This window comes from Lemur catta, chromosome 21, assembly GCF_020740605.2.
Source record: "Lemur catta isolate mLemCat1 chromosome 21, mLemCat1.pri, whole genome shotgun sequence".
NCBI lineage: Eukaryota > Metazoa > Chordata > Mammalia > Primates > Lemuridae > Lemur > Lemur catta.
This window is the reverse complement of record NC_059148.1, coordinates 19,690,603-19,709,898: the sequence shown is the minus strand read 5'-3', so window position 1 is coordinate 19,709,898 and position 19,296 is coordinate 19,690,603. Positions and strand designations below refer to the sequence as shown.

Genomic DNA, 19,296 nt, shown 5'->3' with positions numbered 1-19,296 from the left:
TAGGCAGCAGGGAGGACACTGGTGACCATCTGAATCCCAGAGGCAGAGAGCAGTTGCCATGGCTACCAAAAGCTGCAACCATTGGCTGCTTTGGCTATGGGGACCAACTCAGCTGACCTCTCAAGGTCCCTTCCAGCCCTGGGATTCTACAATTACCCGGAGCCAGCTGAGACCATGTCTGCTGCAAGAAAATAGGAAGTCCTGTGACACAGAAGGCTCAGGCACAGAAAGCAAGGATTTCTGTAGAAGTGCTTTAGAGGTCACCTTGTCTAATTCATCACAAGTGTTGAGTCACAGCCTACTTTCTAAGTTGGAGCATTATTAATAACCAAAGTCTTGCTGTTTTGGGTATTGCATTTTATACCTTTCACAAAGTGAGTTCATTCACTTCCACTTTTCATTTCTTTTCCTTTTACAGCTCCAGCCAGTAACTTTGATAGAGGTTTGTTCTGTGTTGTGACCCGGGAAACAGCCCAGAAAAACTTGCGTCACTAGGCCCAGTGGGGTGTGCTCCATCAGCCAGGACGCGTGTGTCACGAGCCTTCTAAGAATCAGGAGGAAGGAAGTCATTCATAAAGGAGGCAGATGCTGAACTGCAACTTGGTTTCCTCTTGCAAGTCCTTCGACTGTAGGAATGTGCTTCGTTCTTACTCCACGGAGGGGATGGATTTCTCTTCACAACCTGATGACCAGAAACTCCCTACCTTTCCAACTCAGAACAGAGTGGAGAAGGGGCCAATTCGAGCCCTGCGTTCTCCACACTGGGGGAGAACAGGCCTGGCTGCTCCCCTCTCAAGACCCAGTGTTGGGACAGAGAAGTCTGGAGGGATCGGTAAGACTTATGAAAACAGGGGAGAGGACTGCCCAGAAATTACAGAACTGCCCATACTTACAAAAACAGTTGCAAAGCTTTCCTTATTCCTGATGCAGGAAGCTTCATGTTTAATGGATCTTTGAGATTTTTAAAAATCTGCTTGTATCAAGATTAAATCAAAGCCTTTATTAAACATTCCTCCTTCAAACAGCCTGCATGTAAACCTACACCCCTCCCCAGACCTGTGAACTGTGAGCTGTGTATCATTTTCAACTGACAGGGGTCAGATCCAACCAGGCCTTACAATATCGAAAAGCCAAGCCAAGACACACCACGCTGGGCAGACGCCCACCCTTCTGTGCCCCTCTCAGGATCTAGGCAAAAGGTAGGTAGTGCCGGCGCTAGAACCACAGCTCAGGCACAGAAGAGGAACCGCAGTCTGACTTGTTCCAGACCCAGCCACACCCAGCTGGTGGAGCAGCTCCTGGGCTGCCACTCGCTGAGGCTACGCGTGTGCTTTTCCTTCTCTTCTCCAAAGAAAAGGGCGAGAGATGGAGGAGGCGATTTTCAGTTGTGTGTGGGTTTGATTTAAGGCTTTGGCTGTGGTCTGTTGATATATTAAAATACTTCCTGGGAACGCCATCTCCTAAGCTCCCCATCAGAACAAACATATTTTCAAAAATGAAAACATTGAACAAAGATGTGGAGCTGCAACACTGCCGTGGAGCCCGGGCCTCTCATGTCAGGATGGTGTCATCCACCTGCTCCGTGGAGTCGGCCTGGCTGGCCAGCTTCTTCAGGGACCTTCGGTTAACCTCATTCAGCACCTCCAGGCTGGCCACGTCCAGGATCTTGGACAGCGACTGTGGGGAAGGGTGGACGTGAGGAGACATAGTTAAAAAATATGGCTTTGGATTTCTGCAATCAAATACAGACAAAGTGAATGTCTACCTCACTACTAGAAGCAATCAGAGGGGTCCAGGGAAAGCCCAGAAAAACAGTCCTCATGCGGCTGCAGTTTTCAGTACTTTAAAGGCTGCTGCTGGGGGCAGGGGACTGAGTGACCAAGACTTTGGGCTTCAATCGGGCAGCTCTACTGGGATCTGCTGTGTGTTGGGTGCCGTGTGAGATTTAATTTGCTAACCCATGAGAAACGTGTTTTCAGGAACTAAGCCAGTCAGTCACCTGAATCTCAATCTGCTCTTGAAAGCTAACACATCCCAGGTGACAGAGAAGCGTATGGGGCTTAAATATCGTCATGCTGAAGAGCTGCAGGACGAATGCCCGCAGCATACCGGGGGTGCCCCAGGCTCCCACCTGAAACACCTCGTCGCCCTGCCTCATCTTGAGGAGGTTGACAATCGCCTGGTCGCTGTAGGCCCTCACGACGGTGTTCTTGTCCTTGGTGTTGTCAAGAAGAGCCTTCAGGATGGGCTTGATGGCCTGGGGGTCCAGGGCAGGCAGCGGGTCCTTATTTGCCCACCAGATCATCTTCTCAGCCACCAGCCTGATGTCACTGGATGGGTTCTGCAAACACTGTGAAGAGGAGCACGGACAGGCTTTTGGACGTGCACATCCAGTCTGCTTCTCAAAAAAGCCCAACTCCTAGCCCTGACACTCTCCCCTCAGTGTGGACACCAACCCCACTGCTCCCGTGGGGCGTGCTGGCATGACTCAGCCCTGACCACCCAGCCCCATCTCGTGCCACTCTCCTCTCCCCTTGCTTGCTACTCTCAGCCCACACGGGTTTTTACTTCCCCAAACACGCAAGGCTCCTTCCAGCCTCAGGTCTTGACGCCGGCTGGTCCCACTGCCTGGGTCACGCCTGTCCCCGGATCCTCGCTTGGCTGGTTCCTTCTCATCCTTCAGAGGTCCCCTGACAACCTTATCAGTATTAGGGCCCTCCCCATGGGCTCCAGGGATCTTGACTACCGTGAAGATCCAGCCCAGCTGGGTGCACAGTAAGTGCTCAGTAACTAATGCCGACTGAACAAGTGAGTGTGGGCTGATGCTGTCGCACATGGGCCCCAGCCAGTCAGGCCCCCTGCAAACTATCAGTGGGCTCTGGGTGTTGGCAGGGTGTCGGCAGTCACCCTTTGGAACCTCGTTACTCAGAGTGAGGTCCGCGCACAGCAGCACTTGCACAGCCTGGGAGCTTGTTACAGAGTCTCAGGAGTGGCCCCATCTCATTAAAATATAGAATCTGGTTCTGATTTCTGTGCACATTAACACGTGAGAAGTATACTGTGTTACAGAGGCTGTGGGGGCCCTGCTGTCAGATTGCTCAGCTCTCCTAACTAGGGCCTGGTGCTCCAACTCGAGAACCACATTAGTAAGTGCCGGGCCAACTAAAGGAGGGAGGTAGGAAGAGAGATGTATTGAGATTGGAACCTAGGTCTGACCCCAATTTTACAAAACCAGGGTGCCTAGAAAGAATGCCTAAAATAGGCTGGACACGCTGGCTCACGCCTGTAATCCTAGCACTTTGGGAGGCCGAGGCGGGAGGACGGCTTGAGCCCAGGAGTTTGAGGTTGCAGTGAGCTATGATGACACCACTGCACTCTAGCCTGGGCGACAAGGCAAGACCCTGTCTCAAAAAAAAAAAAGAAAAAAAAGAATTGTCTAAAATAGTGGTTCTTAACTTGATTTGGGATCACAGGTCAATCTGAGAATCTGACAAAACGTTGGACACTCTTTCAGAGCAAAATGCACAAAGAAACCCTCTATCTCTAGAGGGTTCAGAGGTCTCTGGGAGCCCATCCATGGAGAACTAGCACCCAATGAGTTGAGGGCACAGTTCCAGTGTTCTGTGATCCTGGGGCCTGGGCCTTCTCACACGCCAGCCGTAGGGGCTCATACACAGTCCCTGCTCCACTCACCTTGATGAGCAAGCTGGAGAGTCTGGCTGGCAGCTGTCCTCCTCCTGTCTCGATGTGGTATCGCATCAGGAAGCCCATGCCCCGGACCCCACTAACCGCGATGGGGATCTGTGGAGAACGGGCAGCGCTAGAAAGGACGCGTCCCGCTCCTTCCTCAGAGCAGCAGAGCCAGGAAAATCCCATTCCCAGGAGTTTCTGGGACCCTCTGCCACGTTTCTCCTTTACTGCTTCATACCTAAGACTCCCGACAGCTCTCATGCAGACAGGCTGCCCTGGCTCACAGGCACAAGAGCAAAGTCACTGCTTCCCGGGAGCAGGGATCAGAGACCTTCTGCCCTACAAGGGACACTAGATCCTCCAACCCAAAGTCCTTGTTTAGATGATGACACTGGGGCCCAGAGGGATCAAGTAGTGGTTCAAGGGCACAGCAGGCTACTGACAGAGGTAAAATTAGAACCCAGGCCTCCTAACCCCAACTCTGGGGTTCTCCCATTTCTCGCCGGTGAGGCGGTGACTGGCAGCTGGGCTAAGGCAGGGGAGGACTGGTCTGGCTGCCCGAAAGCCTTACCCTGTCCGCCGTGGCATTGCTGAGGATCATTTCCTGGACTTCACTGCTGTATTTGCCAGCACAGATTCTGCTGGGAGCCACGTTAACAGCCACGGAGAGTGCCAGGCTCCGCCCATGCCGAACCATCCAGTCAATGCCAGACACATCCGCTGGGTAGGACACAGCTGGGGTCAACCCACACTTTACAGCATGTCCCCACAACCCACCTCTGCGACCAGTGTGCTGCTGACTCAGAGCGTGGCGGAAAGCCCAGGCCACACTGCACATGGACCCCCCTGCTCTCCTGGGGAAGCTCCCCGAAGCAGCAGATTAAGGGGAGGCCTCTCACAAACCACTTCAGGCTTAGAGCCGTATTTTTTGAGCAGAGACAGGACTGTGGGACCACTGGAAACTCGACTGTTTAACAGCTGGATTCCCAAGGGTCGTCCAGTTGCTAAAAGGTGCTCACAGACTCTCCCGCAGGGCTGAGAGACCCATGTCCCTAAAGGGGAACTCCTGGTGTACAGGAGACCTACCTAGCAAGCACTGCTGAAGGACGGTGCTAAGCTCCTCTTCAGTCAGAAAGGCACACAGTTCCCCCAGGCAGCCGGCCGAGGAGATGCGGGTGTTGTCCTGACAGAGCGGAGAAGGGAGTGAGGGGGTACAGGCGACAGCACCAGCTCCACAGGAACCAGGGCAGGCCGCTCTGGAGCCCGGGGTGGAGGGCGGCGGGAGCGGAACCAACCAAGTGAAGAACTCGAGAAATCCAGTCCCTCCTTTTAGGCACTCTGTGCTCCCAGTGCCAGATTGGGACTGCCATTCACTGCCACTTTGTGCGGAGTTAAACATTACACACCCAGCACTTCACTTAATTATAGAAAACTCCAGCGTGTATGCATATGGTAATCATCCTCACAATAGCAATAATAACTGTATTTACATAGCACCTTTCGTCTTAGGAAGCCTGAATGCTTCACATCTATTATCTCCATTACTATCAACAGCCCTGTGCGGCAGGGAGGGGCTTAGAGAGGGACCTGCCCACGGCCACCCGGGAAGCCAGCTAGAGACACCCACTCTGAGCTCCTTTCTCCACGGAGCTCGTATGTCATTGTGCCTGGAATGGCTCCCTGCTACCTCTCTACTGTGTGAGTGCCCCACTGCCACCTAAATTATTTGGGTTTGTCCTAAGAAGTCAAACCGAAGCCACTGATCAACCCAAGGAAGATGGGTGAAGGTGAGCACTTCCTGTCAAAATCAAAGCCAGGTACACAGTCAGCTCCTGGCTGCTCCTCCCAGCTAACTACAGAATACCAGGCAAGGGGATTTTTAAGTTATGTGCCATGTTACTAATAGGTGCCAACTTGACATGTGTCCCCCAAAACCAACCAACCAACCAGGGACTCAGTAACCCATGGGGAAGCTATCGCCAGGCTGGCACCCTAGACTGCCACCCTCAATGCCAGCGGAAGCTCTGAGGCTAAGAGGATGGGCTGCAGGCAGTCTGGACCTCTGAGCTCCAAACAGAAGCCCAGGTGCCAAGCAAGGCTAAAGCCGGCCCAGACACCCACTCTCTCTAACTCCATCTATTTTGAGCTCTACTGTGGTGAAATGCAAATTTGTTAAATACTAACTTTTGCTTGTGCTGTGCATGGCTCTGTGAAAGCCCTGACAGACTGTGACCAAAAGAGAGTGGACTCTCCCGTCTGTACCCACAGAGCAGGTGGCGGGGGCTCACAACCAGACCTGCGGAGCCATGGCAAGTGCTGCAGCAGCAACGGCCCGCCCAGTGTGTGTACACAATGAGGTGTAAAACCACAGGAACCCAAAGGCCCACTCTCCCAGATTAGCCCTACAAATGTAAATCAGGCCCCTACAACAGAAGGCTGTCTGTGACAGTGGCACCAGAAAACTCTTATCCATAGACTCAACTCCCTCCTGGACCCACCAGCATGCTGGGCAGCCAATGGGCACTTGACAAATGCTTCCAGACTGGGTGAGGCTAATGGAACTGGGACAGAACCAGGAGTCACGGGCCCAGAATCTGGTTTTGACTCTACTACTCGTTAAAGTGTGGCCCCAGACAAGTCTCACCCTCTGAAACAGATCTCTAGGACATCCCACCTGGACATACATGGAGACCATTTATCCCACCAGACGCTAAGTTTCTTGAGGTCTGGGACAATGAGGGCTTATTCACCTCTGGGCTAGGCCCTTCAGCTCAGCAAATGTTTCCGGAACCAATAAATGAGCCTCTTCATTATACAAAGAGGGAGATGAGGGGCAGAGAGGGAAAGTGACTTAAGATCAGACAGCAAATTGATAAGAGATCTGGGACTCTACAAACCTTACTTGCCTTATCCGTAAAACAGAATAATCAGTATCAATAATCGCTGCCCCATCTCTCTCAGGACCTGAGGAAATGCTTGGTAAACCACAAGGAGTGATACAAATGTCAGGAGTACTATTACTACTGACCAGTTGGCAGCTGTATCAAGTTCTAGCACGCGGCAAAGAAGCCACCCAAAGAAAAGAGAAGGGAAACCAGTGGAGCCCGCCAGCCCTGCCATCCACCTGCAGCTGTACCTCATCATGTCCCAGCATGCTCAGCAGGAGCGAGACGATGTTTTTCCGGATGACGACATCCACTTTGGCCCCTGCTCCCTGAATCACAAACCTCAGGGCCTGTAGCATGGTGTCCCTACAAAACCAACGCACCAACTTAAACCCTGGCTCTCCTCTCCCCACTGCCCCTCCTGCCGGCACAGGCACAGCCACCTGGCCCCCTGGAGGCCACAGCACTCCCCTGCCAGCGCCTCACCTGACGCCGGGGTCCTCCATGACACGGATTCCGTTGAGCAGCTCTGTGAAGAGGGGATCCACTTTTATGTGGATGGAAATGAGCTTCCCTAGCGCATCAGCGGCCTTAAGGCGCACACCCCGGTTGGAGTCCTGCAGGGCTTTGGTGAAAGTGGTCTGTAGCTGGGGCAGGAAGGGCTTCAGGGCAATCCCAACCTGTGGGAGGAACCGCACCCAAAAAGCACAGCTGTGGCAGAGCCCAAGGCCACAGCGTGCTGCAGACACAAGAAGAAATGACAATCCCAAACCGCCACAGCTAGCCCAGCTCTCACATGGGGCGAGGAACAGACAGCCCGTAAGAGAAGAGCCAAGCACAGACAGGCTTCACTCAGCCTCCTCATCATTTTGAGCATCTTTGATGCACTAGAGGAGGAGAAGGAGGCATCTCACAGCCTTGGCTGTGTCGGGGCTTGGCTTAGTGGAGATTTGTTCACTTGGACAAGTGACTCAAAACCTCCTTCTCTGAATACTTTAGAGAGCAAGGCAGGCACGGAGCTGTCAGCAGTGTTGATGTGCAGTTCTAATGCCAAGACAGGGAAATGGATTAGACGTGTAGTAAAAGCCACTACCATCTACTGAGCATCTGATACTTTAGGCTATGCACTTTCCATTTGGCCAACAGAACAAGCCTACAAAACAAAATGGCCTCAGAGTCCTCCCTGTACACATGTGCACCCACCTAATTCAAAAATCAGCTCACCCTCTGACTGCATATAGAAAAACAGGCACATTTTGGATAAGGTACAGATGGGTCCAAGAGTGCAGATTTACTTATTGTTAAGTGGGAAAATCAAAGTGGCTGTTTGGAAGCTCAATGCCAATGAAGGTCTGGAAATACTGCAGTCGAGTGCATTCGCAGGCTGCAGGGAGGTTCACCCAAGAGGGAAGCTGGTAAATCTGAGGTGGGAACCATCTGCCCGTGGGTGACATCTGACACATGGCCTCAGGGACGAATCCCATGAGGTAAGGGCTCCATTTATGTCTAGAGTTACAAACACCACAGAAAAGAATAGCACAGAATGCAAGTGAAGGTGATACTTAATTTAAAAAAACAAAAACAAAAAAAAAAAACAACTCAATTTTCTACCACATCAGGCTGATACAATCCCATTTTCCACCTGGAAGTTCCTCCCACACCCACTTCCAAAAGGAAAAAGCTACCAATTTTAAGCTTGTTTTTATTTCTGGTAAAACTATGTGAGAATTCTTTCTTTTTTAACAAGTCTCAGCTCTGTTTATACTTTTTTGAATCTAAAGGGTTTAATTATTGCGCTGTAAAACATTAGAAATGGTCAATACATCAGAGCTTTGCTTAATACTTTTGGCAAAAACTGAACTCATTTCAGTTGTTCTGACTTCATCATCGTCTCATCGGACTCTTTGCGTCTCCCCTCACGTGGCTGTAGCAAAGAACTGAAGCATCTGGAAACAGTGTTTGCATTGTATTCCAGTGGTCCTGAATTTTTTTCTCTGAAGTAGTAATTTTTCAAAATAATAGCAATTGACATGTGTTGAACATGCATCATACCTGACATTATTTCATCGAGCGCCCACGTTAACAGCCCGGCAGGAGGCAGGCAGCAAGCCTACTCTCACATCATAGGTGGGGAGATAGTTTCAGAGGTTATCTGGCTTTCCCAAGGTCATCCCAGTGATACAGCTACTATGTGCAGGGCTTGGAATTGAACCATGGTGTAGCGTGTCTAGAGTCCAAGTCTTAACTCCCTCTGCTCTGCCATCTCTCCACAATAAAACTCTTGCCCTGCAGCCACATGTCACCTTGTGTCAGTCCCCTGCAGACAGATCTGTTCCCTAAGATCTGAACAGACCAACAGAAGGAACTCGTCAGTCACCCACCTTGGCCAGCAGGAGGCTGAGAGTCTCGAGCAGAGCCGCCTTCACATTCCAGCTGAACCGGTCCCCCAGGATGCGGATCAGAGGGCCGGTGATGCTGACCACGGAGGGCCGCAGGGCATCAGCCGAGGTCAGGCGGATCACCAAGCCCAAGGCTTTGGCTGCTTCCTCTTTCTGTTCAGGGCTGCCAGTCAGGACTCCTTCCCGCAACACGGGAAGGATAGAGGTTACTCCCTGATAAGAGAACCACACCCCAGAGTCAAATCTCAAATGACCTGGGCCCAGGTGTCTCCCACGCAAAGTAAGGCACTCCTGACAGCCATCCTCTCCTCAGCTCCACAGGAGATAAGGATTTGGGCTGAATCTCGGGATCGCAGCATGAGATGGTGCCGGCTAGGGAACAGTCTGGACTGGACAGTGACAAAAAGACAACAGCCCCAACAGGCCTATCACACAGAGGTAACACACTGCTGTTACCTCTGTGATTCACTTGCTCTGGCCAGGGTGACCTCCGCAGCTTAAACTGAAGGTAGCGGGAACGCAGTCCCCATCTGGCCACCACGGGAGGAAACACACCATGAAGGTGCGGAGCACCCAGAACGTGACGTCAGATTGACACGGCTGCTGCTCCCACGGCCCCACACAGACCTGGGACTGCGGTGAGGGTATGGGAAGGCCCAGGAGGGCCACAGGCCCACAGGCCCCTGCACCGCAGGCCCTGACTCACCTTCTTCGGGAGGCAGAACCCTGGCACGTGCTCGCCTTTACTCTCATTCCCTATGAGCCGGATTTCCTTGTGCAGTTCTTCAATTAGTGCCAACTGGTTGCCAGCATCCAGCTTCTGTGGGAACCCAGGAGAAAGCAGAGAGGATGCACAGCCCTCTCAAGACTGCTTCAAACTAAATATAGCAGGGGAGGGCATGGGCAAGAATATAAACAAGACTAGCACCAGGTATGATAAATGTTAAAGCTGGGTGACAGATACATGGGGAATTCTTATAAGACTCTATCCTTAAATGTCTGGAATTTTCTATAATCAGAAGTTGGCTGCGGGGTCAGTAGTCTCCTTACCTTGGTGATGGCATTCAGGGCATCCCAGCTCTCCTCCAAAACCACGGGACTGGAGTCATTGAAGAGGCGGATGAGGCCAGAGACCAGGCTCCGCAGGTGGCTGGTGTAGTCAGCCTTCGAGCGGGAACAGTAGATGTTGAGGATGATGGCGGCAGCCTGCCTCATGCCCACCTCAGGGCTGCGGGTGGCTTCTAGCAGATCCTCGATGATAATCCGGTGCCCTGTGTCATCCTCTACTGAGAGGATCACAGCCTGACAATTGGCCATCTCCTAAAAGTCACAGGGGACATATGTGTGCTGAGCACAGATCCTCGGGGGCAGGACAGGATGGCTGTTAGAAAGTGATGGGCGTGACCATGACCACAACCTGCTCACCAGCTGCTCATCTGGAGTCCCAAGCTTCTCCTTCAGGGCCAGCATGACCGCGGGGAGGATCACTCCAAGATGACGGGTCAGGGCATCGCCTGCCACAGACGAAAGGAAAGCCAGCACCCGGGTATTGACAGGGGGAGTCGTCAGCTGGTGGAAGGATGACAAACATCAACTCAATGCCATACACCTACTGGAACGACCTCGTGGATTTGGGGCCAGAGGATGTTTGCCATGTATTGGGATTTACCTTGGGCACGAGGTAGGGCAGCACCACACGACTCTTAATGGCCATAACTTGCTTTAGACCATCCAAGGCAAATTCAGACACCTCCTCATTATCCTGCAGAGGGACATTGGGGACAACCCTGAGGAGTGGCTCCTGTCCACATCTCTGCTGTCTGAACCAGCCACGGCCAGCTTCCTGCTCCATTGCCTTCCCCCTCCCGTGCACCCACATTTACTCACAGTCAAAGGAGAAGCACAAGCCAAATCTGATCTTGCTGCACCCACTCCCTCGGGAGGGCCCACATTCCGACTGCCTTGACAGAATAATCCCCCTACATTTTGCTTCTACAAAGACAGCAAAAGCCAAACTGGTAGGTGTGTGGCAGATCCACTCACCAGCTGCTTCAGTAGAAACGGGAGGATGTCCTCCAGCGCCTGGTGGCCAATGGTGGAGTGCAGCTGCTCGAAGGTCTTGGCGGCCGCCTCTCTGACCTCCTCCAGAGGGTCACACAAAGCCTTCCTTGCCGTAGGCACGAGGGACTCGGAGAAATACAGCACCTGCAATAGCAAGTTGCAACTGTACCAGGCTCAGAAAAGGTGAGGAAGGAGAAGTAAGCAAGGGCACACAGGCAAGGGACTCTGACCCAGCCAGGCCACCCAACTCCCTCTGCCTGACTTTTCTTTTAACTTAGTCTTTTTTCTTTTTTTTTTTGAGACAGAGTCTCACTCTGTTGCCCGGGCTAGAATGAGTGCCATGGCGTCAGCCTAGCTCACAGCAACCTCAGACTCCTGGGCTTAAACGATCCTACTGCCTCAGCCTCCCGAGTAGCTGGGACTACAGGCATGCACCACCACGCCCAGCTAATTTTTTCTATATCCATATTTTAGTTGGCCAGATAATTTCTTTCTATTTTTAGTAGAGATGGGGTCTCGCTCTTGCTCAGGCTGGTCTCAAACTCCTGAGCTCAAACAATCCACCCTCCTCGGCCTCCCAGAGTGCTAAGATTACAGGCGTGAGCCACCGCGCCCGGCCCTTTTAACTTAGTCTTTACTGCGAAAATTCTGAAATACAAAAAAAGCAGAGAGGGTATGTGATGCACCCCCAAGTACCCTTCACCCAGAGTTATCAACTGATAGCTTGGGTTTTTTAGGTGAGTTCTCCAAATACTCCTCCAAGAACTCAAACTCCTTCCCTTGCCAAGGCCCAGCGAGATCTGGCCTCCTCTCCCCCTGGACTCTTTCTTGGAAAACTCCAAGTCCTTCTCCAAGTCTCAAGCCAAGTACTTCCTCTACCAGGCAGTCTCTGGGTCTGCCACAGGGCCAATGATGGCTCTGTTCCCTCGGTAACCAGTTCCACCACAGCAAAGCTCACTCTGGACTCTAAAAACTAGCTGGTACTTCAGCCTCGCTTCCGGATGGTGGGCATCTTTCTCGGGCAAGAACTCAGCCTCTGGGAGACTCAGTAACTATTCAATAAATCATAACTCTTTTTGGTGACAGAATTTGATTTTTTGCCAAATGCAAATTTAAAACACCAAAAGTGAGACATACTGATACACACAGGAGAGGGATTAGTAAATCAGACTAGGATGCCCAGGGCTAAGCAACTGGCTACTTCCTTACATTTCTAACTGGCCATCCACTTACTCACTTTGTGCTTTCTCCCAAAGATAAAGACAGAACCTGTGAGTGTTTTGAGGATCAACTACCTCAGAAACTAAGGTGAAACCCCTTGAATGTTGCTGCTATGGAAACAGTGTATTGCTACAGACAGGATGTGTCCACCCACTGGGTGCCGAAACTCTTACCTGCTCCACTCCTGCTCTGGATGAGTGTACCCCCTCCTGCTGCCCATAGCCGGCCACCACTCACACACCTGTTGTCCCCTGCCACTAAGGGGTAGCACACATTTTAGCTGGACTGATACAGTGTCACAAAAGGGACTGATCCTGAGCAACTTCCAGAATGGGAAGAGAGATCATCTCCAATTGCAAAGGCCACTCAAGGTGGCCTCCAAACCGCTTAGCTCTTAGCCAGCAAAACTGACGGGAAAGCTGAGAAGAAGGAAATTTAAGTCCACATGTGGCCTGGCCAGCAACCTTCCAGGGTGAGGCTGGCATGTCCCTGAGGTATAGGCGAACCTTCTGAGGTGAAGCTCCTCCTGTCACCTGCCCCTGCTCTCTGGGTCGCACCACCTGCTGCGGGCCCCTAGGAGATACTCACGGCGTCCCGGCTGGTGGACTTCATGATCTCACTCAGCCCGATGCACACACCCTGCCTCTCGTCGCTCTTCTGAGACCTCAGGCCTTCTTCAAGGATGGGGATGATCTCAGGCAGGATTTTCTCCCCTAACTTTCTGACCAGATCTCCCAATGTCCTTGCTGCAATCTGTCAGCAGAGATCAAATCAGGACATCAACTCCCTGGCAAGCCCCAGGGCACCCAGAAGACAATTCCAGAATGAGGGCCCTGGAACCCTGTAGGCTTAATCTGAGTCACTGACTCAACTTCCCCAAATGCTCTTACCCCTAAAGAGCCCCCAAGGAGCTCACAAAATACCACAAATTATCTCTGTTTCTACAGTGGTGCAATCATAGGTCACTGCAGCCTCGAACTCCTGCTGTCAAGCCATCCTCCCACCTCAGCCTCCCAAGTAGCTGGGACTATAGGTACATGCCACCACGTCTAGCTAAGTTTTGCTAATTTTTTTTAGAGATGGGCCTTGCTATGTTGCCCAGGCTGGTCTTGAACTCCTGGCCTCAAGCGATCCTCCCACCTTGGCCTCCCAAAGTGCTGGGATTACATGCATGAGCCACCACACCTAGCTAATAAATTTCTTCTTTTTTTTCTGAGAGACACAGTCTTGCTTTGTCACCCAGGCTAGAGTGCAGTGGCCTGTCAATCATAGCTCACTGTAGCCCCAAACTCCTGGGCTAAAGTGATCCTTTTGCCTCAGCCTTCTGAGTAGCTGGGACAATAGGCATGAGCCCCCATGCCCAGCATGAACTCTTAACTCTGTGCTCTTTTGTTCAAGGGAATTTGGGAATCCGGAACAAACGATTTAGGGAAAAAGCCCATCTCCTCTCTGAGTCCTCTCGCAAACCCTTCTTTACAAACACACAATTTGCTTGCCAGGGATGGGTTGGAAATGGGCCAAAGGGAACTGGCAAAAGTGACTATAAGCCCAGCCAGGGCACCTCCTTCCAACCACTGAACCCTCTGTCCCTGCCAGCCCCAGCCTCACCTCATGGCACGCCGCTCCTCCCAGTTGCCGTACTCCACCCACCCTGGCCTTGCTCAGCCCCTCCCATGTACCAAGTTCCTGCCCACCACGGGGCTCTGCACACCCCATGCTTGTATCTCACACACCACTCCCTCAGTCTGCAATGGTCTCTCACCTCCTCAGTTGCTTAGTGCTTACCCTTCTTTCATCTGCAAGCATCATTTCTTCTGAGAAGCACTCACTGACACACATGCACATACACACGCTGCTAGGTCAAACACCCCACTTACGCACATTTGCATTGCCATGCAGCACTTGCCACAGTTGTACTTTACATCTCTTACGATGTGAAATAGATCACAGATACTCAGTGTAATTATCGCATCAAAATCTACCTCTTCAACCAGACTGTAGGTTAACAAATGAGGCTGCCTTTCTTCCCCATTATGTCCCCAGGTGCTAGGCCACTGCTTAGCACACAATAGGTGCTTAATAAATATTTGCTGAATGATTAAGTAAATAATATTCTCCTGTTAGGGAGGGGATCCTATGTGCTCTTCCAGACTCTGCAGACCCAGCTTTCTAGGCTCTGAAAGGAGGCACCAGGGGGTGCTGGGCCAGAGCAAGGCCCGGGAAACTTACCGTTCTCTTATCTGCGCATGTGCTGGCCAGGAAACCCAATAGGAGCCCAAAGAGGGTGGGCAGGATCTCACGCAAGGTGCGTGGGGTATTGGAGACAACAATCTTCCAGACGTGCAGGGACGCCTGCCGCACCACCAGCTGGGTGTCTGAGCGGCCCATGTACAGCCCTGCCAACACCCGGTTCCGCCGGTCTACCCCCAGGGCAGTGATGATGGCCTGCAGCCAGTGGGAGGGGACAGAGAACAGGGTGGTGAGGCCGCCTCGGGATGAGCCTCTGGGCATACCCTACCATCAACAGAGGCAGGAAAAAACACCCTAGGCAGGCACCTTGTTAGACTGGGCAGTTCCAAAGTTGTCATCCTCAGAGGCAGTTTCTGTGGTCATCTTCCCAGTGACTCCTGAGATGTGGAAGAGGAGATCCCCAAGGAGCTGAACAGAGCTGAACCTGAGAAAGAGGCCAAGAACACAGTCGCACAGCTGCAAGGGTGTAATCAAGCACTGCACAGAAGAGAGACTGGAAAAAAATGTTCCCTAAATATTCATGGCGGTTATCTTGGGATGGGAAAACAGTTCTAAGATGGATTTCATTTCTTTACACTTTCCTACATATTTTCCAAGTTTTCTGCTAATAAGCACATATTGCTTTAGATGCAGAAAAGACAAAACATTTTTTAAAAATATGTGAAAATTTCTATAGTAAAAGTCATAAAAAGAGAGAGACAGCACACACAAAAAAGAAGCACTAATAGAAAACTAGGAAGATTGATCATCAGAAGTGAGGAAACAGAGAGGCCTTAAAAGGATAAACTTCATTTCTCCACAAATTAAATTAGGTTTGTTATTTTTAATGATTAGAAAAAGAGTCACATTCAAACTGAAATTTCAAGAAATACATAAGGACATGTAGGGATATAAATAATTACCCAAACTCTCACTACCCAGGCAACCACTGTGACACTCTGGTGACACCCCATGCAAATCTCCCTGCACACAAAGACGTGCACGCACAGCCCACACCATGTGGGAAGTGGGCCCACACTGTCCCATCAATAATAGGCCGAGGAGCTTTCTGTGGCAGCTAATCCTGTCCTGTACCGTTCTCTGTGATGGCTGAATGAAAGTCCACCATAAGGATGTCCTATATTTTTAAACCAACCTCTAATTTTCAAATGACAAGCAACACTGCAACAAACATCTTTATGGTAAATTAGTGCAACCTCTATAGAAAACAATAGGGAGATTTCTCAATAAGTGAAAATAGATCTACCACTCAATTCGGCAATCCCACTACTGGGGATCTACCCAAAGGAAAAGAAGTCATTATATCAAAAAGATATCTGCACTCATATGTTTATCACAGCACTATTCACAATAGTAAAGATATGGAATCAACCTAAGCGTCCATCAACCAATGAGTGGATAAAGCAAATGTGGTGTATATATACCATGGAATACTAATCACCCATAAGAAAGAGTGAAACAATGTCCTTTGCAGCAACTTGGATGGAAGTGGAGGCCATTAACCTAAGTGAAGTAATGCCGGAACGAAAACTCAAATACTGCATGCCCTCACTTGTAAGTAGGAGCTAAACAATGGGTACACACAGCCACACAGAGTGGAATAACAGACACTGGAGACTACAAAAGGTGGTAAGGTGGAAGAAGGGTGAGGGATGAAAAATTACCTGTTGGGTACAATGTACGGTATTTGGGTGACGGGTATGCTAAAACCCCAGACTTCACCACTACACTACATATGTCCATGTAACAAAACTGCATTTGTACCCTCTAAATCTATAAAAATAAATAAAACCAACACCCTTATGTATACAGCCATAAGCATTTGACCAAAAATATCCCCAGAATATATTCCATGAAGTAGAATTTCTAGTTTAAAGAGTACTCCACATTTAAAATCTTAATACAGGGCCCATCTTATTTTTTCTATTTTTAGAAGAGATGGGGTCTCACTCTTGTTCAGGATGGTCTTGAACTCCTGAGCTCAAGCGATCCTCCCACCTCAGCCTCCCAGAGTGCTAGGATTATAGGCATGAGCCACTGTGCCTGGCCTGTTTCAAATAATTAAATCAATAAAGTAAAATCTCAGTACAAACTGGAGGACTGAAGAGAGAGAATTTTTAAAAAGAATCCGAATAAAGATGTTACAAGACACTAGAAAGAGTCAAAATGGTTAAAAGCAAGGGTCTAGAGAGAGTTCAGAGAGAGTTCGTGGCAATATTCTGCTCACTTGGCCCACTGGTATTCCCACTGGCGTTCTCACCTGATTCTCCAGAGGTCATCGAAGAGGCCTTGCTCCAGCTGCGGCAGCAGCAGGGCGATAGCTGTCTCAGCGTACATGGAGATGACCCGCTGGCCCGCACGCAGGGCAGTGTCACGCACAAACTCATTCTCGTCGGCAAGAGCCTGGGCACACAGAGGGCAGATCAGCCAGAGCTGCCTCCCCTTGGGCACCCAGCCCAAGAGGAAATGGGGCTCCCTGCAGAACAGGATGAGGGCTCTGCCACCTGGCTTCCCACCCCCCACCCCCTGGCAGGGAGCCCCAGCTCTCCAAGAGAGCACTTGCATCCTGCTCCACCTTCAGCGTGGTTACTGTCACTTACTTTGAGGATACAGGGGATGATGGGCCCCACATAAGGAGTGAACTTGTCCCCAAAGGTGATGGGCAGGTAGTTGAACATCATTATGTAGCCATCTCGGACGTGGGGTGCAATGTCCACTTTGCTGGCTGTAGCCACGATTTCTGGCATCAGCTTCTCCAACTTCTCTACTCCCAAACCAGCCATGACCTCAGCCAATCCTGCAACAAAAGGCCAGAATGAACTCACTGAACCTGAGGGCCCCTGGAGGGTATTCCCGGTCTGGTCCCTGCGCCTGCTCTGGCCTCACCTTGCGCAGCGCCCGAGCGATCCACGGAGCTCTGCTCATAGGTCAGCGTCTCCATCAGCCACGGCAGCAAGTCCTCAAAGCATGACTCCCCCATGCCCTTCACCATGGCTCCAAGAGCCTTTGCAGACACTGTCCGAACCTGTCAGGTAACCAAGACCAGGGGTGGTGACAAGATGTGGGTCAAAACAAGGCAGACACACAAGAGCAGGTAAGAGCACCTAGGGTGCCTTTCCCTTCACCCAACAGACACAAAAGCAGATTTGGGGAATTCTCAGGAATCAATTTTCTGGGGACTGGGCTAAAATAGTGGGGTCCCCCCACCCTCCTTGCAGACTCACCTCGGGCACAGGGTCCAAAAGAGAAGCTTTCAGGCCAGGCGTCACACTGGGCAGGTAAGGAGCCAAGTCCTGCAACGACACAAGAGGCAACTCGGGGGGTGGCCGGATTCCTGCTTTCTCCAGGACCTGTGCTGCTGTGGACCCTACCCCGACCTCCTCATTCTGCTGACAAGGAGTGCTCCGCAGGGGCACCAACCGTGAAAACCTAAGTGCGCACAGAATGGGTGGGGAGGGGTAACGAGCAAAGAACTCCCCCTCTGACGGGTGCCCTAAAGGCCCTATACAATTGCTCGAGACCCTACAAAGGACCCCAGGCCCATACTCAACAAGTCAAACAGAGCTACCAGTTCAATGTTCTTATTCCTCCTACCCTTAGAAAATTTCTGGTACTTTCCTTTCAGAATTTCATTACCATCTTCCCTGTCTTCACCTCTAAATGTTTATGTCTCCTGATGTAGCAATCAGCTTTAGGGAATAATTTTAAATATAGAAAACACCTTATGTTCACTGCAGCATCACTTAAAACAGCAAAAAAACCTTGGACACTAGATGACCAATGATAGAATTATATAAGTTATGGTGTATAAACTTGTTGGGATATTATATAACTATTAAGAATCAGTTTTATGAATAACTTGTTATAACTCAGAAATATGTTTAAGATCAGAAATATCATTTTTTAAATGTAATAAAACAACATTAACAGTAATTATTTTAGCGTTGGGGAAATGTGGATAAAATCTTTTGTTTTCTGAACTTTTTCACTTCCCAACTTTCCTAGGATTGACATCACTTTCCCACTTTATCTTTTTTGCCCATAGCCTCAGCAAGGAAAGCAGAGCTGTGGTAGACAGAGAGATCACACAAACAAGCTCTTGGGAGCAAACAAACAAAGCCAATCTCCCAAACCAAGCTATGATTCCTCTGAGAGGCTTACAGAAGCCCAAGCTCACAACAAGAAAACACTGCAAAACAGTCAAAAGAGCAGCCACTTTACCAACACTCCTGAAAGGTCAAAGGAGAAGGCGGGCCTTTCTTCCGCCTCAGCCTGGAAAAGAGGCCCACTGGGATTGACCTCAGCTGAGGACTAAGCTTACAGGGACTTGAACCACAGAGCTCTGCGAGATGCCCAGAGAGCCCGGATTTCTACCTCCCACCTCTAAATGGCCCATTTCTCTCTGCAAACGTAATTAGGGAACAAGGCCCACATCCCTCCATGTCTACTGTGGGCAGGGACTCTGCACCCTGAACCAGCATCTACTGGTCTGTCCTGCACCAGCCCCCACTGGGCTGCTACCTTCTGGTCTGTCAGGGAATACATGTTGCCAATAATCTGGGCTGCCATCTTCCGCGTGTCAGTGGACCGGTCCTGGAAGGCTCTCTGGACGATGGGCATGATGAGGGCCAGGGACGGGGCGTCGATGAAGTGGACAAACTTGGTGTCCAGCAGGGTCTGCAAACACTTCTGGGTCTTCCTAGAAGGGTCTGTCAAGGCATCCAGCAGGACCGGGGCAATGGCTGCACATCCAAACAGGAAGAGGCTGGTTTGTACAAGCCTAAGGAGTG

The 19,296-nt window shown here is 50.7% G+C and overlaps 1 protein-coding gene across 1 annotated transcript in view; it reads right to left on the bottom strand.

Moving 5' to 3' along the window:
- Positions 1 to 979: 979 nt before the first annotated feature.
- Positions 980 to 19,296, bottom strand: part of GCN1 (GCN1 activator of EIF2AK4) — a 56,971-nt gene continuing 38,654 nt past the window's right edge. The window contains exons 38-58 of the mRNA XM_045534687.1: positions 19,028 to 19,248; positions 17,731 to 17,799; positions 17,393 to 17,531; positions 17,107 to 17,303; positions 16,767 to 16,909; positions 14,813 to 14,930; positions 14,486 to 14,701; positions 12,845 to 13,009; positions 11,018 to 11,179; positions 10,644 to 10,736; positions 10,400 to 10,543; positions 10,025 to 10,294; positions 9,681 to 9,794; positions 8,957 to 9,187; positions 7,062 to 7,255; positions 6,827 to 6,941; positions 4,777 to 4,873; positions 4,262 to 4,410; positions 3,694 to 3,801; positions 2,132 to 2,350; positions 980 to 1,677 (exon numbers count right to left, since the gene is read on the bottom strand). Of these exons, the coding sequence (XP_045390643.1) occupies positions 1,552 to 1,677; positions 2,132 to 2,350; positions 3,694 to 3,801; positions 4,262 to 4,410; positions 4,777 to 4,873; positions 6,827 to 6,941; positions 7,062 to 7,255; positions 8,957 to 9,187; positions 9,681 to 9,794; positions 10,025 to 10,294; positions 10,400 to 10,543; positions 10,644 to 10,736; positions 11,018 to 11,179; positions 12,845 to 13,009; positions 14,486 to 14,701; positions 14,813 to 14,930; positions 16,767 to 16,909; positions 17,107 to 17,303; positions 17,393 to 17,531; positions 17,731 to 17,799; positions 19,028 to 19,248 (3,290 nt within the window). The 3' untranslated portion in view covers positions 980 to 1,551. The remainder of the gene's footprint in view (positions 1,678 to 2,131; positions 2,351 to 3,693; positions 3,802 to 4,261; positions 4,411 to 4,776; positions 4,874 to 6,826; positions 6,942 to 7,061; positions 7,256 to 8,956; positions 9,188 to 9,680; positions 9,795 to 10,024; positions 10,295 to 10,399; positions 10,544 to 10,643; positions 10,737 to 11,017; positions 11,180 to 12,844; positions 13,010 to 14,485; positions 14,702 to 14,812; positions 14,931 to 16,766; positions 16,910 to 17,106; positions 17,304 to 17,392; positions 17,532 to 17,730; positions 17,800 to 19,027; positions 19,249 to 19,296) is intronic.